Source organism: Artibeus jamaicensis, unplaced genomic scaffold (genome assembly GCF_021234435.1).
Source record: "Artibeus jamaicensis isolate MK-2021 breed Jamaican fruit bat unplaced genomic scaffold, CSHL_Jam_final contig_2790, whole genome shotgun sequence".
Classification (NCBI taxonomy): domain Eukaryota; kingdom Metazoa; phylum Chordata; class Mammalia; order Chiroptera; family Phyllostomidae; genus Artibeus; species Artibeus jamaicensis.
Genome location: NW_026521616.1, coordinates 829,911 through 846,784, shown reverse-complemented (window position 1 = coordinate 846,784; position 16,874 = coordinate 829,911). Strand labels below are relative to the sequence as shown.

General features: G+C 45.7%; 2 protein-coding genes and 1 long non-coding RNA gene across 4 annotated transcripts in view; 1 reads left to right on the top strand and 2 right to left on the bottom strand.

The window, feature by feature from the left end:
- Window positions 1-258: 258 nt before the first annotated feature.
- Window positions 259-4,423, bottom strand: ERAL1 (Era like 12S mitochondrial rRNA chaperone 1). The gene is made up of 10 exons (XM_037162889.2): window positions 4,123-4,423; window positions 2,971-3,098; window positions 2,786-2,863; window positions 2,340-2,386; window positions 2,117-2,178; window positions 1,837-1,949; window positions 1,497-1,745; window positions 1,208-1,357; window positions 1,007-1,087; window positions 259-876 (listed from the first exon to the last, which is right to left on the bottom strand). Exons 1-10 carry the CDS (start codon window positions 4,403-4,405, stop codon window positions 754-756), a joined length of 1,314 nt encoding a protein of 437 aa, XP_037018784.2. The 5' UTR covers window positions 4,406-4,423; the 3' UTR covers window positions 259-753.
- A 1,494-nt stretch (window positions 4,424-5,917) lies between these two features.
- On the bottom strand, window positions 5,918-13,115 carry LOC119061976 (uncharacterized). The gene is made up of 3 exons (XR_005084898.2): window positions 12,902-13,115; window positions 10,156-10,271; window positions 5,918-7,243 (listed from the first exon to the last, which is right to left on the bottom strand). It is a non-coding gene; the product is annotated as an uncharacterized LOC119061976 (long non-coding RNA).
- Window positions 13,116-13,196: 81 nt separating this feature from the next.
- FAM222B (family with sequence similarity 222 member B) overlaps window positions 13,197-16,874 on the top strand; it is a 71,085-nt gene continuing 67,407 nt past the window's right edge. For both annotated transcript variants that reach the window (XM_037162822.2, XM_037162823.2), the window contains exon 1: window positions 13,197-13,316. The gene's annotated coding sequence lies outside the window, so the exon portion shown is untranslated. The remainder of the gene's footprint in view (window positions 13,317-16,874) is intronic.

The following is a 16,874-nucleotide window of genomic DNA, read 5'->3' as shown; positions in this document are numbered from 1 at the left end:
CCACCACACTCACCCATCAGACTACCACAGCCTGCTGACAGGGCACTTGGGAATGGCTAGGAAACCGTTACCATTACTGAGTTTAGTAATGGTAACGGTTAGCTTGCTGTGCCCACAAAACGTGCCAAGAAGAGACCTCAGGACCCTGGAGCAGACTACTGGAAGGGAGGGAGACTCTGGTTCAGACGATAGGGCGGGGGTGAGGAATTGGTAAGTTTTCTCTTTCTTGTTCTAAAAAAATAAAGGTGAGAACCAGAATGCTTGTCTTTTAACTTTATTAGCATCCAATAATGAGAATGATGGGCTGGGAGGGATCAAAGACTTGGGTAGGAGCTGGGAGGCACCATCTCACTCAGTACACGCAGGTCCTTACATGGCTTCAAGGCAGAGGATCGGAGAGGGGAGAAAGGACTAACTTCTCTCTGCTAACAACTGGCAACTCAGGGAGAAACTCTGCTCCCAATGCCAGAAGGAAGTAGGGTGGCACTGCTCCCACCAAAGGGCCAACTTCTAGACCTACGTAGCTGTGGCCCCAGTGGGAGGAATTACCTGGGGAATGAGCTACGGTAGGTTCCTTCCTCCAACACAAGACATGTCTAGGCAGGGGCCTAGGCAAGCGAGGCCAGCCAGAGTCAGTCTGTCAGTACCCATGCCCCTCACCAGTCTCTGCAGGCCTCAGGCAGGGGCAGTTCTGGTCAGTGGCTTCTGTTAAAGCTTGGACTGGGATGTCTTAGGAGGCACAGCAGTGGGTGGTCAACTGAGGAGCTTCACAGAGAGGGAGAGCCGAACCTCACAGAGAAAGATGTTCATGAGGTCTCGGCCTACCTCCTCGGCTATCTGGGAGATCAGGTGCCCCTTCGGACCAATCAGGATCCTCTGAGGGTGGGACAGAAGAGAAGGACGTGAGCAGGCTCTCAGGGATCCCAAGCAGTGAGGCGGGCAGGGGTGGGGAAGAACCCCTGCCTAATGGAGCCTTAACCCCTCCTCCAAGCCTACCCCTGCTTACCACATGAGATTCTTTGGGCACCAGAAGCTTCTGTACAATCACTAGCTCCCCACTTGGCCCTTCCTCCCACACAACTGTTTTCTGCACAAGGAAACATAATTAGTCAGGCAGATCCATACCCCAACCACCCTGGGACCCAGTTGTCCTGCTTTGGGTGTGTCCCTGGTAGAGAGCCCCCAGATCCTCTCACTGGGCCTGTACCTGCTGCACATGGTACGGCACCTCCTGGGGCAGGTACTCGAGGAGTTTCTCTCGGATGACGTTGGTGCAGATCTCCTCAGGTGTCTGGCTAGTGAGGACTTCACTATGGAACTCCCAGGGCCCTGGCCGGGCCTGTGCCAGGAGGTATTGCTGGGGGCACAGAGAGAGTGGGTGAGCACCTCAGTCCCAACCAGAACTTTCCTACTTACTCTCACTCCCGGGAGGAACTCTGAGGCTTGTCTTCCCACGGTAGAAGCCAAACGCCAGGCTATGGCCAAGGCTGACAGACCTTTAGTGTTTTCACATCCTCCTGGCTTAGGGCTGACAACATGAAGATCTCCTGGAAGTGGGGCCAGCCGATCCTCTTAGGGCCTCCAACAGACTGTGTGTCCGGGCCCTTAGCTTCTGGGCTGGGGCAATGGATGCCTGACCCTGAGCGGAAGGCTGGCTTTATCTTGAGCTTCTTGCCATTGACCGTACCTTCAGTGAGGGCTGTTGTGAGCTCCAGGAGAACTGACTTCTGCTTTAGGCAATCTACCTGGACATGGGGGATGGGCAGAGGATGTGTGGTCAGCCAGATGGGGGCCTTGAAGGAAAACGGACCCCTCCCTCAGATACGTGGCGCTCACCTTGTTCAGGACAAGGACGCTGGGAACTTGGGAATACTGGGTCAAGCACTGGAGCACTTGGGGGCTGAGCTGGTTCCGAGTCCACTTGTCAGAGACATCCACAAGTACCACAACTGGAAGTTAGCAGGGTAGGGAGGGCAGAGATATGACCACTCTCTTCCTAAACTCCCCACGAACTTCTAATGGTACGGGCTCTGGCCAAACCCCACCTTCCAAACTATCAAGAATAAGAAGCCATGACAGTGTAAGTTGGGCTTCAGATTCCCATCTCAAGCCTAACCCAAATCAGCAGATTCCATGCTCTTCCACGGATCTTCCAACAAAGAGAGCTCCAGGTGGTGCCTGAGGGACAGACATACAGAGTTCAGGCAGGGCCTTATGACCGATGCACCCTTGATAAGGGATGCGGTGTGAAAAGGGGGTTTTCTAGATCCTATGATGGAATCTCCCCACCCCCTCTTCAACACCTTTGCCCTTAGAACCCTTGTTTCCATAAGTATTACCTTTTCTGTTTAACAGGGCTGATCAGGCCAGGTGTGTCAAGTAGAATCTAAAATGAGGAAAGAGAGATACCCAGACCCTTGGGCACCAGGAGGAAAGATTATGACTGGGAGCAAGAGAAAAGCTATCCTTGACATCAGGAGCCTGCTTCCCCCATGCCCCCCACCCCCCCAACTTCTTGGTTAAACTGACTAGATTTTTACACTCTAGCTTTGTTTAAATTCTAGCTGGGATCCAGGAGGAAGATGATGACTGGAGATATATGGAAGATTAGGAAGCAGTAAAGACAAAATAAGATCTTTCTGACTAATGCCAGAGAGATAATCTAGGCCTAAAGGAGGAGAAACTCCTCTTTCCTCAGAGAAGTGAGTCTAAACATCATTTTCTTCAGGTCTAACGCTAAGAGAGGCCCTTAAGTTTCATGCTCTGTCCTGTTGCCGGTACCCACCACCTGGGCATCTTTTTCCGTGATGACCCCCAGAGCTTGGCAGCGAGTGGTGTGCACCTTCTTGGAGACAGGAAACACCTGCCAGGAACAAAGAAGTCACCATTGAGGTCCCAGATCCTTCCAAGACAATACATGGAGAGATGAAAAGGCTGTGTGTTGAGGGGTGGGTCCAGGGTGCAGCATACTTTTCGGCCCAGCAGCTGGTTAGAGAGTGTTGACTTCCCTGCATTCGGGGCACCCAGGAGGACCACTCGTAGGACTCGGGAGTTCTCAGGCATGTCGGGACGATGGACCAAGAGAAGATCCTGTTCATCTGTGTGTGGAGGCAGGAGGGAAATGAGAGGGAGTACAATCTAGATCCTGTCAGGTACGAAGCCCTACCCACCCACACAGGGAGTACGGATAGAAGGTTGGTGTACCAGGTTGAAGCCAAGACCTGGTTTTGAGACTTAGTTTGTCCATTAATTAGTTTATATAAAATTTTTTTTTTTGTTACAGGCTGTTTGCTTACTGGTTGAAGGCCACAGGGAATTGAAATGTTTGCTGTGATTAAGGTGGGACCCTGTGGGGGAGGCAGGGCTCAGGGTCATAGGTCCTGGGGCCATGTTGGCCCTTCCAGCTCAGGATAGGGGCCGAGAGTAATCTCCTCCCTGCTCTCTGGCCCAAACGGGAATATTCTGGGGAGCTGGGTGCTGTGAAGGAAGCTCAAGGGCCTAAATTCTCTTGCCTCTGGCCCCATTAATTGGTTTATATAATTTTATCAAGTCCTCTAACCTCTCTAAATTCCTTAGTTTTCTTATGTAAAATGAGAAAACTAAGGGAAAACTAAGGAATAAAATAACCTTCTTTTGACAATTGGTAATTGTGGAAACAATCCCTGTAACTGAGTAACTTAATACTCAGTTACTGAGTGGAACTGTACTTGTGTAGTTGTGCCTGGTAAATATGTGAGTACAGATAGACCAGATAAAGCCAGGAATCCCTCCAACCCTGACAGTCTCACTCTACTGAGAGTGTTAGGAAGGCTCTGAAAGCTGTCTCAGTCTTTTTGTATTAGCTTCTTATGACACTGCACTGCAATGATCAGTTTATGTGTCCGGACTCCCTACCAGCTTCGGTCCCTTTGCCTGCCCTGTGGTCCTTCAGTCTCGTGCTTCGTGAGCGTCTCTAGTTGTGACCAGATGAGTCTTCACTGCTCACCTTTCTCGTGGCCTTTAGATTGTTTTTTTAATGCCGGGTCAAAAACATTATCACCAGACTGAGAGGTTTCCCCAATACTGAACTTTCAATGATTAAAAACCGTGACCGTCCCGGGCATATCTGTCTGGGCCCTTTACCTCTGTGAATGGACACGGCGGGGACGCGAGGTGTCAACGAACTGTCAGGCTGAGAGATTCCGAGCAAGCGGTCCAGTGCGGAGTTCTGGCCACAACACCTAGAAGCCGAGGCCAGGAGGGGACCAGAGAAAGCAGTGCCCGCGACACAGGACACGCACCTCCGCTGACAGCCCAAGAGTGACGGAAACTGCGTCGCTCGTTCCCTCGTGGCGACAAGGCCCAGCTGCCAAAACCCTAATGCAGTACGAAAGAGCGCAACGCCGCGCTGCCTGGGGGAAGCCATGACAGCCGCAAAGCACTCCGGGAGCTGGCCCGGAACTCACCTACGATTGGATGCAGCAGCAGAAAGACTAGCGAGCTGAAGAGAGATAGACTGGCCCAGAGAGCGGAGACGTAAGCGGCGTTGGAGGGGTGTGCCGGAAGAGTTACTCTGGGGACTGGCCAAGAACAAGGGAAAATGAGTATTTAGAGTGTGAGCATGATGATTTTTTTGGAATCCTGTATTCGTCGTGTTTTCTCCTGCTAAAGTTTTGTAAAAGGCCCTTGTAGCCCAGCCTCCTGAAAAACGACATCTCCCACGAGACCAAGCAGGAGAAAACGTTCTTTTAGTGCCTGACTTCTTCACCCAGCTGGAAAAACCTGAGTATTGAAGGGTGGGTGGGCGTGGGAACCGGCACTGTTCCAATGGTCTCCGTATGGAGTCCCACTTTGGATTAGCCTTAGCGGCTGGCAGCAGCTCCGGCAGGCTGCACTCTTCACTTTGTGCGAGCCTCCTGTATGGAGTGATCCGTGGGTCGGTGTTAGCAATGAGCAGCCGATCCGGATTTCCGTCCTTAAATCTTGGCCACTATCTCTTGCCTGAGATAGTAGACCCTCTGTTCCAAAATAGGAGAGGGTCTTCATAGGAAGAAGAAGTTGTTGAGTCACCCAGGATCTCCCAGACTGCCTTAGCAGCCTGAGCAACTTGTTTTACCTTGGGCAATTTGTGGCCTAAAGCTCCTTTCATCCTTTGGACGCTCTCAATCAGACTCTTGATATTGAGAGATAATTGTTGCAGGAACTGAAGGGATGGGAATTCATTAGGCATATACTATGTACAGGCCCTGCCAGGATGCTGTGGATATATCAATGAACAAAATGGACAAAATTCTTCCATCACTTGCATCCTGGGGGCCATGCGTGTTTGTGTTTGTGATGTCAGTGATCTGACAGGAACAGTTCAGTAGAGTGGTCTGGGTAAAAGCCTAAATGGAGTGGGTTTTTTAAGAGAGAATGGACAGGAATTAAGGATAGCCAGAATATACTCGTATATACAATTCTTCCCAGGGGAGCAGAGCAGAAGAGGAGTGGGGTTAGGAGTTTTCTTTTTTAAGATGGGAGATTGTGTTTGTTCATGGCAATGACCCAACAGAGACGGAAAACCTGATGATACAGGAAGGAGGTGGGGGGATATTGGAAAATGGTGAGAACCAGCTGGCCAGCCTGCTGTTGTAGGAATGGAGGTTGAGTGTCCAGGGAAACTGAATGACAGGATTGACAAAGCTGGAGAACCCAAATGCGCTGATGGTTTGCAAATGTCACCATGCTCCAGCTTTCAGGGTGCCTTCTCTGTTAGTAGAAGGAACAGCTTTTTTGGAACATGATATTCTGGATGTTCTTTGGGCATCCCATATGCCCCCCAAATGAGATGCCACAAAGTACAGGACAGTCAGCAATTAGGAAAATATGAATCTTCTTTCATGGATAGTAAGGTAAAATGCATTTCAACTGCATTAAAGTGACAGGAAATCACAGGTTAAACAGTGAATAAAGACTTTAATTACATAAAAGCAAATGAAGAGTTTAATTACATAAATATAAAATTACCTATGGAACACATACTGAATACTACAGTTCTGGCAACAGAGAGTACTGTGGAAGCATCCCAGGGATGACACAAAACTTAGGGGAAATTAATCAAAGTGCTTTGTTAATTCTCTTCTTTCCCAGAAATTTCCCCTCAAAGGATATTGTGGGGGAATTTTTGTATTGTGTGAAGTTAGAAGAGGTTAATCAAATGAAGCAGATTATCTGGGTTGATATCTCATTTTGCCGTTTACTAGCTATGTGAGTTTGAACCAGTTATTTAAACTCTTCAGGTGTCAGTTTCCTCATTTGTAAAATGAAATATATGTTAATTTGAATCTAGGACTTAACACAATATAGGCTCTCAGCAAGTGTTTTTATCTTAAGGGCAATTGTTTTGCAAACTTCTTCCATAAATTTCTTTTCTGTATAGACAATTTCTTTTCTATATTCTATATAATATATATTCTACAGAATATACTGTACTGTTTTCCTTATATCAGTGTTTATTTTTTTTAAATGCTTAACTGCTTCTATCTGAAAAGTGAAAAACCTTTCCTTATTCCAAATCCTGTTCCAACTTTTATCTTATTAAAATAGACCAATCAAGATGGTGGAGAGAAGCAGATAAATTTCAAAGATTTAAGAGGATGGATTTGGAAGGAGATGGTGCCTAAAACTCTGATGGCTTCCTTTTCCAACTGGATTAAGTCCTTGCATGCATTAAAACCTGTGCTTACGTCTACTCCCAAGACTTCAGCCACATTGGCTTCTTTCCATTTCTTAATTATACTAGGCTCACCCTGGCCTGTGTGGCTCAGTGGATTGAGTAGTGGCCTGAGAACCAAAGGGTCACCAGTTTGATTCCCAGTCTGGGCACATGCCTGAGTTGTGGACCAGGTCTCTAGTTGGGGACCACAAGAGGCAACAGATCAATGTATCTCTCACACATCGATGTTTTTCTCCCTCTCTTTGTCCATCCCTTCCCCTCTTTCTAAAAACAAATGTAATTATACACACACACACACACACACACACACACACACACAGCTCATTTCTGCTTCATGGTCTTTACATCTGTTACTCCTGCCTCATGTCTTCTTGTACATTTGGCTTCTGATCCCCATTCAGGTTTCAGTTTAAATGTTACTTCCTCAGAGAGGCTTTTCTTCACAGCAACGATCATCAGAGGTTACTCAGGGGTCTTCAGGATCTTTGATCCTAGCAAACTCCTCATGGCCCCAATCTGACTAAATCACTCCTTTGCTTCACTGCCCTGAGAATAAAGCACAAGGTAATTAATATGTCTCCAGCTTACTTTGCCAGTCCCATTTTTGCCACTCCATTCAAGTGAACTTTTTCAGTTCAGTTGAATTTTTCAGTCCCCCAATTACCTGGTATTCTTTTACTTTTTTTCTTTTAAATATATTTTATTGATTATGCTATTACAGTTGTCCCATTTCCTGTCCTTTATTCCCCTCCACCCTGCACCCTCCTCTCACCCCCATTCCCCGCCTTAGTTCACGTCCATGAGTTGTACACATAAGTTCTTTGGCTTGTCCATTTCTCATACTATTTTTAACCTCCCCTGTCTGTTTTTTTACCTACCATTTATGCTTCTTATTCCCTCTACCTTTTCCCTCATTCTCTCTCCTGTCTCTCCCCACTGATATCCCTCCATTTCTGTGATTCTGTTCCTGTTGTAGTTGTTCGCTTAGTTTTTGTTTTTTTAGATTCAGTTGTTGACAATTGTGAGTTTGTTGTCATTTTACTATTCATATTTTTGATCTTTTTCTTAGATAAGTTCCCTTTAGCATGTCATATAATAAGGGCTTGGTGATGATGAACTCCTTTAACTTGACCTTATAGGGAAGCACTTTATCTGCCCTTCCATTCTAAATGAAAGCTTTGTGCTTTGCTAGATAGAGTAATCTTGGATGTAGGTCTTTTGCTTTCATGACTTTGGATACTTCTTTCTAGCTTCTTCCTGCCTGCAAGGTTTCTTTTGATAAATCAGCTGATAGTCTTATGGGAACCCCTTTGAAGGTAACTGTCTCCTTCTCTCTTGCTGCTTTTAAAATTCTCTCCTTCTTTTTCATTTTGAGTAATGTAATTATGATGTGCCTTGTTAATGTGCTTCCTTGGGTCCAACTTCTTTGGGACTCTCTGAACTTCCTGGACTTCCTAGAAGTCTATTTCCTTTGCCAGATGGGGATGTTCTCTTTCATAAATTTTTCAGATAAGTTTTCCATTTCTAACTCTTCCTGTTCTTCTTTTGGCACCCCTATGATTCAGATGATGGAACATTTAAAGTTATTCCTAAGCCTCTCCTCATTTTTAAAAATTCTTGTTTCTTCATTCTGTTCTGGTTGAATGTTCATTTCTTCCTTCTGGTCCAAACCATTGATTTGAGTCTCAGTTTCCTTCCCGTCGCTGTTGGTTCCCTGTGCATTTTTCTTTATTTCACTTTTCATAACCTTCGCTTTTTCCTGTTTTGCAACCATACTCAACCATTTTTGTGAGCATCCTGATTACCAGTGTTTTGAAATGTGCATCTAATAGGTTGACTAATCTCTAATCTCTTTGTTGCTCAGTTGTGTTTTCCCTGGAGCTATGATCATTTCTTTCATTTGGGCCATTTTTTGGTGTCACATTGTGCCTGTTACATTGTAAGAGGCAGAGCCTTAGGTGTTCACCAGGGTAGGGCAACCCATGGTGGGGTATGGGTTGCAGGGTGGGGGTCTGAGAGGGAACAATGCTGCTTGCTCAGCTCTCTGCTGGCTTTCAGTTCCTTACTGTGCTACCCACAAGCAAATTGGGCCCTTCTGGTGCTGATTCCTGGGTGGGTGGTTTGTGTATGTTCTAGGACCCCATGGGTCTCTCCCCGTGAGGCTGAGAGTTTATCTCCCGCTGCCACACCCCTCACAGGTTTTTTCAGTCAGAGGTTTTGAGGCCTTATTTCCCCATGCTATAACCCTGGGTTGTGTGGTCTGTCTTGCTCCCCAGTTGTTCCTCCTGGTTTATCTGAATGCAAATGTGGTACCATCCACTCCACCAGCCACTGCCTCACCCACCCTGGTCCTCCAGCTGTTACCTTGATGAGAGTCCTCTCTGCCCGGCTGCCCAGCTCTGCCCCTCCTACTGATCTAGATGAATGTTTCTTCTTTAACTCCTTGGTTGTTGGACTTTTTTTTTTAATTAAAGTCAAACCCAAAAGCCTTTTTTTCTGAGAAAAGTCCCTTTGGCCATCTGCAGGGAGACAGCCTGCAGCTGAATGTTGGACTTTTATACAGTTCGATTTGCTCGCAGCTCTGGTTGTTTTTTGTTTTTAAATTTGTTATTGTCTTTTTGGTTATGTGAGTAGGCACAGTGTATCTTCCTATGCCTCTATCTTGGCCAGAAGTCTTTCTTTTACTTTTTACTTGCAAGACTGGTTAAATTCTCTCATAGGACCCTTCTTTCCTCCTATGACAAGGCAGTTTAGAATATGGTAGATGAGCAAACAGATTGAGCCAGACACCCTGTGTTTGATTCTCAGCTCCATTATTTTTTATGTGACCTGAGGCAAGTAACCTCTCTACCTCAGTTTCCTCATATTTTAAAATAGGGATAATGATAATATGCTGATAAGATTTATTATTAAAATAACTGATGTGTAAAGTGCTTAGAACGGTGCTTGGCACATAGTAAATGCTTTGTGTTTGTTGTTGTATACCCTGTACCGTAAGTTCTATGAAAACAAGGAATATATATTATTTAGTACTGTATTTCCTGCACTTAGGACAGTATCTTGTACATAGTAGATACTCAATAGATTTTTGTTTGTTGAGTGAATAAATTATATTTCTGGATTGGCTCACCCTTTATAGCATCGAGATGGTTGCAGCAGTTCTGGATATTACATCTTCTCATATCCAGTTTTAATGGGAAAGAACTTTCTCAGAAAGAAAATTCTCCTTGTGCATTTTTGGCTCTGTGTGGGTTATGTGCCAACATGTGCTTATCCACATGGTCTGAAAATGGAGTAAGGGTGGTTGTCTGAATGATTTTCATTGGATCTAGTGAATGAATGCTTGGTAGGAAAAAAAATTGCACTCTTTTGTCCTTGGTAAGAAATTCAAGCCCTGACCAGGTGGCTCACTTGGTTGGAGTGTTGTCCCATACACCAAAAGATTGTGGGTTGGATACCTGGTGAGGGCACATTTGTAGGTCGAGGGTTGGATCTCCACTCAGGGCGTGTAAGGGTGATGGATGTTTCTCTGTCACAATGATGCTTCTCTCTTTCTCTTTGTCTTTTCCTCTATCTAAAATCAATTAAAAAAGAAAAAGAAATTTAAGTAGGGGAATAGGTTAGGAGACCCTTATGGTTCAAACATAAGAAGATAATGCTGTCATCATATAGATTCCAGCAGGCCGTCCTGGGGGCTGCATGTGGTGGTGAAGGTAGGAAAACACAGTTCCCAGAAGCTTCAAGGCCAGCTGTGGCCTTCTTTTGAGTCATTGATTCATCAGAACGTAGTGTCTATATTAATTCTTCCTCCTTTCTGGCTTTGCAATTGTTAAGGTGCCAAATGTGCTCTCATTCCAAAGGATAATACTTTTGCAAGTAATGACAACTCTTCTAAGCCAGGAGCTAGCCTCTGGGATTGGTCCTGGGCCCCTACCCACAGGCCCACAGAATGTCTTATTTAGTGCCCACCACCCTATTCAGTAAGCTGTTGTATTTTACTTTACATATGTTAAGATATAATTGCCTTGGTGGGAGGCAGTTCATACATGAGAACTGTATCTTTGTGTAGATTTCCTTTTCTTGAGATAGGATTATGTGAATTTATACACTGTATCCCCACAGCAACATATAGTTCTGTATGTAAAAATCACAAGAATTTGATAAGAAAAAAAATCCTCATTTTCCTATATGCTTCAGGGAATAACCCTTAGTATCTTAGTGACCTGAGAATTCCATTATGTGTATTTGCCTATATCTTCCTGCTTCCTTCTATAGAAGAATTTGTAGTATTTTTTAATTTATTTTTTTTATTTGTAGAAAGGAGGGAGAAAGAGAGGGAGACTAACATCAATGTACCGTGATCACTTTTTTTTTTTTAACATTTATTTATTTTTAGAGAGAGGAGAAGGAAAGGAGAAAGAGTGGGAGAGAAACATCAATGTGTGGTTGCTTCTCATATGTCCCCCACCAGGGACCTGGCCTGCAACCCAGGCATGTGCCCTGACTGGGAATCGAATAGGCGACCCCCTGCTTCACAGGCCCGTACTCAATCCAATGAGCCACACCAGCCGGGGCTGTGATCACTTTTTGTATGCCCCCAACCGGTGACCTGGCCTGCAACCCAGGCATGTATCCTGACTGGGAATTGAAGCAGACACCTTTGGGTTTGTGGGACAATGCCCAACCCAGTCTTGGTAATTAGTAACATTAATGACAATCAGGCAGTATTGCCTCCAGCATCATTGTGATACTTCATTTTCAGCATTCTCAACCTTTACTCAAAGGCAACGATTTTCTAGGCCTAGGGTCTATTTTTGCTTCTTTTACAAAATAGCAAAAGTTTCCTTATCTTAGATTAGGAGTTAAAACATTCATTCTAGGACCAGGCCTAGAAGTAGAGAGAATTTAACACTGTTCATTAAAAAAAAAGGAAAGAAAAAAGCGCTTTCTTCTTCTTTTCTCCTGATGTTATATCTTGGTCCCTATCTCTCCAGATGCTGAATTGTAGAGGGAGAGTGGGCTGGAGGTGGGATGTTGGAGTCACAGTGATAAGGAGAACTTAGTCCTGTACCTCTTCTTCCCTTTGACTGAAGTCTGTTGCCTGTGGCATTCAGATTTGTTGTTCAGTTCCGGGACTCAGTTGAGCCTAGTCTCTTACTGGGCTATGCCAAGGCAGCACAGTAGTCTACCGGCTGATAGTTGGGCCTCATTGGGCTAAAAGTCCGGTTTCCTTTACTAGTTTGCAAAAGGTTCAGGCTCTAGAGTGATAGCTGGAAAGTAGGGGACTATTAGCCTGCAAGTCCCTCAGTGGCACATGAAACACCTAGAACATTGTCATCCAATAAACAGTATGCACTTGATAAACACTGAATTTAGCAGTGTCCCAGTGCATTCTAGGTGTAGTCATCTCCTAGACAAGGACCCGGGGCTTCTGAGCACCTCCTAGCTAGTAGTGTATTTTGGGGTGTCAAAGTTGCCTCTTACACAATTACCCCCAATGCATTCTGCGATAGATGTGATCCTTGTCAGGATGGGCGGGGTAGGACAAAATGGTGGCTGAACTACAACCCGGAAAAGACGCCTGACATCAAACCAGAGAGCTGAAAGGGCGGGCTTTGCCAAAATGGATATCCACATAGCAACCTGAGCCTGAGGAAGGCCACCAATGATATATTGCCACTTTGTTCAAAGGGGACAGATCCCCAGCTTCCACGAAGAGAGCCAACCAAAGTAAAACCCTGCCATATTCCCTGCTTAGGGGCCACTTCCCTGGCCCTACTCTGTGGACTGGGGAACCTCGCCTGGGCGTGCAAGCTCCAATAAAGCTCTTTATTGCCTGACTTTGTGGCTGTTTGGCATTTCTTCCTCAGTGGAGCCTAAGAAAACCTTTCAATCATCTTCTGGAAAGAAACCTAGCTCTGGCTGGATAGCTCAGTTGGTTAGAGCATCTTCTGGATATGCCAACATTGCGGATTATATCCCCAGTCAGGGCACACATATGCAATAATGCAAATATAAGTGGAACAACAAATTGATATTTCTTCTCACTCTAAAAATCAATTAAACAAACAAACAGAGTGCTCGCATCGGCAGCACATTTACTAAGATGGGACCCATACAGAGATTAGCATGGCAAGAGGAAGAGGAGGAAAAGAAGAGAAGGAAGAGAAGGAAGGAAGGCCTAAATTTATTCTCAGAGCTCACCTCAGAGCATGTAATTTCAGGCCTTCAGGTGCAAGTGGGATACAGAATCCTGGTAGGGCCATTAAGTCTATGGCTCCTTATGGGTTCAAACCTTTAGTAAGTAGACAAGATATTTCAGAGGTTTCGATCCTGCGACAGCTACCAAAGCCAAGTTTAATGGACTCTCGAGGCCAGCGGCCATGTCTACAGGGCTCCAGGGCATCAGGCACTGTCTAAGGCGCCCCCAAAGCGGACTGCGCAGGTGCGCGAGGCCTGAGAAGGTCCGGGCACTCCAGGCCGCGCAGGCGCAGGAGCAGCTGCCGGAGAGCCGACGGCGGCGGCGACACTGAGGGGCTGGGGTGTGGAGCAGCGGTGTTGGGCGGCTGGTGGCGGGCAGCAACGGAGCAGCCATGAAGGCCGGGCCCAGTCACCGACAGTGAGTGGTGGTGAAGCGAGGGAAGGGGGTGATTTGGTGGAAGGATACTCCAGCTATGGGGTGGGGGCTCTGCCTGTCGGAAGCGAAGGGGCGTGGGGGAGGGACAGTTTGAAGTAATTAAGGGAGAATTTGGGGCATGGGTGTGCAGATGGTTGTTAGAAGGGCTGGGCAGCTTGGTGGAGGAAAGGGGTTGCGCGTTGCAGAGTGAAGGAGGCCATGGCAGGGCCAGTGTGCCGTGTTCCCCCATTTGTCATCGTCCCTTCCCCCAGGAGCTTTCGGTCGCCTCTCCCTTTCCGCTTCTTTCAGAGAATGGTCGCGGGAGTGGGGTGGGGTGGGGTGGGGGGAGGATGAAAGGCCCGTTGGAGCTGAAGAAGCCAACTCTGATCCTAGCAGGGAAGGGCCGGTTGGTTGGAGCAATAGGGTGGTCTGGTAGAGAATGGAAGTCGGAAGCCCTCTGTTTAAAACTGGTAGGGATCTAGAGAAAAGAGCTAGGCTAGGCATAGAGTTTGACAGGTTCCAACCCACGTCCACCACTGATTAAAGGCGATAATCTTGGGCAGGCACCTCTAAACCTTTCTGAACCTCTGGGAGATGTAGTAATACAATGGGCTATTGCAAGCATCATGTATGTGATTGAGATTGTTTATGAAAATTGAAAATTGTAAGCTGATCTTATTATATCACTGACAGTATTATTCGATTTAGACCTTACCATTATTAATGTTATGACTGATTTCTTTGTCAAGGTGAAGCATATTGTTTGCAAAACCTCAATAGGCACATTTGTGCTTCGTGTCTAGGCACAGCAGATTATATGCAGAAATAACAGTTCTGTAATGTGACAAACTCTCCATCAGACTTGTGTAGGAAAAATACCATACTCTTAGACATTTTTAGAAATGGTGTGAAGCTTCTTACCCAAGAGAAAGGAAATAGAGAATGAAGGGCCAATAATCCAGTTCCCTTGTAACACGTTTTATACTAATGTGCCTAATTATGAGTTGAGAAAACTAGTTTGAAACAAGCTGGAAAGGCTGCACAGTGAGGGATGTGCAAACACAATTTATTATTTTTTAATGATAAAAAACTGTTTCCTTTGCAAAGGAGTCTGGTTGTCCCATGGCCCTGTCTCTGTTTTTGAGGTCACATAGGCATATAGCAACTTGCCAGCTCCACTCTTTGTTACCCTGCCCTTGGAACCTCTAGGGTGGAGTGTCTCTCAGAGAAAGACAGAAGCAGCTGTACAAGAGCCCAAGAGGTGGCTGGTTCTTTCTGATGGGCTGAGGGAGCACTCCTGAGGCTTTGTTGTGCTTGTTGTTTAGAGTAGACAAAGCAGAGGACAGAGTTATACTGTGTGTTTCCAGAGGAAGAAGATGGCTTTTTAGCCACAGCTTTTGAGAGAGAGGTGAAGCTCCTTTCAAAAGAATTGAAAGAGACTGATGCTTCAGCTTTGCTGGCTCTGAAGATTGAGAGCTTGAAATGGGGAGGCCTTTTGGAAATTGGGAAGTGATTCGTCTTTTGTCTGAGCCAACCTAGTAGCTGTACTAGATCCTTGAAGATTCACAGGTAAGGAAAATGAACCCTGGTTTGTCTGTAACTTCTCTGTCTGGTAAAATGTGTTTTAATTCTCTTGCTTGAAAATAGACAGTGATATATCTTTTTTTCTTTTTGGATATATCATTTTTAACTTTTTGCTCTCTTGATAAGTACTCTGTCCATAACACTGATTATCTTTTTTTGAGGATAGCTTTAAAAAGGAAGCACTTCTTACTGTTATCATAGGATATTTAGAGAACACAAATTTATTCTGTCTTTGACTACCACATGGAAGATGTGATAGGTGTATAAAATGTTAGAGCTGGCCTAGCCATCTTATTTTCAATAATCGGATGTCTATTTTTTTTTTAAGATTTATTTATTTATTTATATAATTTATTTATTTAGAGAGAGGGGAAGTGAGGGAGAAAATGTGGGAGAGAATCACTAATGTGTGAGAGATACATTGATCAGTTGCCTCTTGCATGCCCCCAGCTGGGGCCCTGGCCTGCAATCCAGGCATTTGCCCTGACTGGGGATTGAACCGTGACACTTTGGTTTGCAGGCCAGCACTCAGTCCACTGAGCCACACCAGCCGGGGCTGGATGTCTGTTTTTAATTTTACTAATTTTTCTATCTATGGAAAATTTCCATCAGTTCTAATAAGTCCATAAATTTCATTTGTGTTACACTAAAATGGTAGAGGTTTGTTCCGATGTGTTGAGAATTTCCTGTCCTTTGGTCCCTCTTCTATTCCCTTTCCTATTTGTGTTTAGTTTTATGTAGTATATGACTGTGACTAAATGAGGAGTCTTTCCCTGGGGGAGAGAAAGATGATGGTAAGTGCCTTGATTGCCTGTTGTATGAGCAAGCAGTCTGTCTAAAGTGGGGATGTGTCCTGAATGGTGTGGCTCAGTTGGTTGGGTGTCGTCTTGAAAAGCAGGACATTGCCAGTTCCATGCTTGGGTTGTTGGTCTGTTCCCTGGTTGGGGTATGTGCAAAAGGCAACCAACAGATTGGTGTTTCTTTCCTCCATTTCTCCTTCCCCTCCCCTCTCTCTAAAAATAAATAAGTAAAATCTTAAAAAAATAAAATAGGGGACTTTCGCCAAGATGGAAGCATAGGTGGAAACACCTTGTGTCCTTGCACAACCAAATCTAAAAATAACAAAGTTTTAACAACAATAAACGCAGCCAAACCACACAGAAAATCGACAATATGAAGTCCGAAAACAACGAAATGCTCAGCTAAACCGGTAAGAGGGGCAAAGCCAGCAGGGGAGCTGGTTGGCCAAAAAGATCCCTGACAGGGGTGGTGTGCAAGCAGCTGAAGGTGCGGATCCCAGGTGTAGGCTAGCTACGGGCGGACACAGGGAAGAGGCACGGCTGGCTGGCTGTCTGCGGTCGGTTGAGCATTTGCGTGCAGATAAACCAGTTGAGCATTTGCGTGCAGATAAACCAGTGAAGAGACGAGCATTGAGACCGCACTGCGCAGGGCGGCGGGCTCGCACATTTCTGCTCAGATAAACAGGCAGGGGCGAGCGGTGGGACAGACTGGGCGAGCAGAGAGGACCGCCATTGCTCCCTCTCTGATCCCGCCTCCACATATAGCATCACAAACCAGCAACCTGGGTGGCCCCGCCCTGGTAAACAACTAAGGCTCTGCTCTTCATACTTAATGGGCACAAACACCAAAAATGGCTCAAGAAGATCTCAAAGCCCCAGAGCCCATAACTCTTAAGTGACCAAAAAATAGCCAACATATCAGATGCACAGTTCAAAACGCTGGTGATCAGGATCCTCACAGAATTTGTTGATTTTAGTCACAAATTAGAGGAACATGTGAAGGCTAAACTAATTGAAATGAATGGTAATGCACAGGAAACCAATAGTAATGGAAAGGAACCTGGGACTCAAATCAAGGGAGCGGACCAGAAGGAAGGAAAAAATGACCAAACAGAAAAGAATGAAGAAACAAGAATTCAAAAAAATGAGGAGAGGCTTAGGAACCTCCAGGACATCT

Coding starts and splice junctions, on each gene's coding strand:
- ERAL1 (XM_037162889.2), bottom strand. CDS start 4,405: ATGGCTTCCCCCAGGCAGCGCGGCGTTGCGCTCTTTCGTACTGCATTA. Junction 2,864..2,970: donor ACCAGCTGCTGGGCCGAAAA/GTATGCTGCACC, acceptor TGTTCCTGGCAG/GTGTTTCCTGTCTCCAAGAA. Junction 1,950..2,116: donor CATGGAATCTGCTGATTTGG/GTTAGGCTTGAG, acceptor GCTAACTTCCAG/TTGTGGTACTTGTGGATGTC.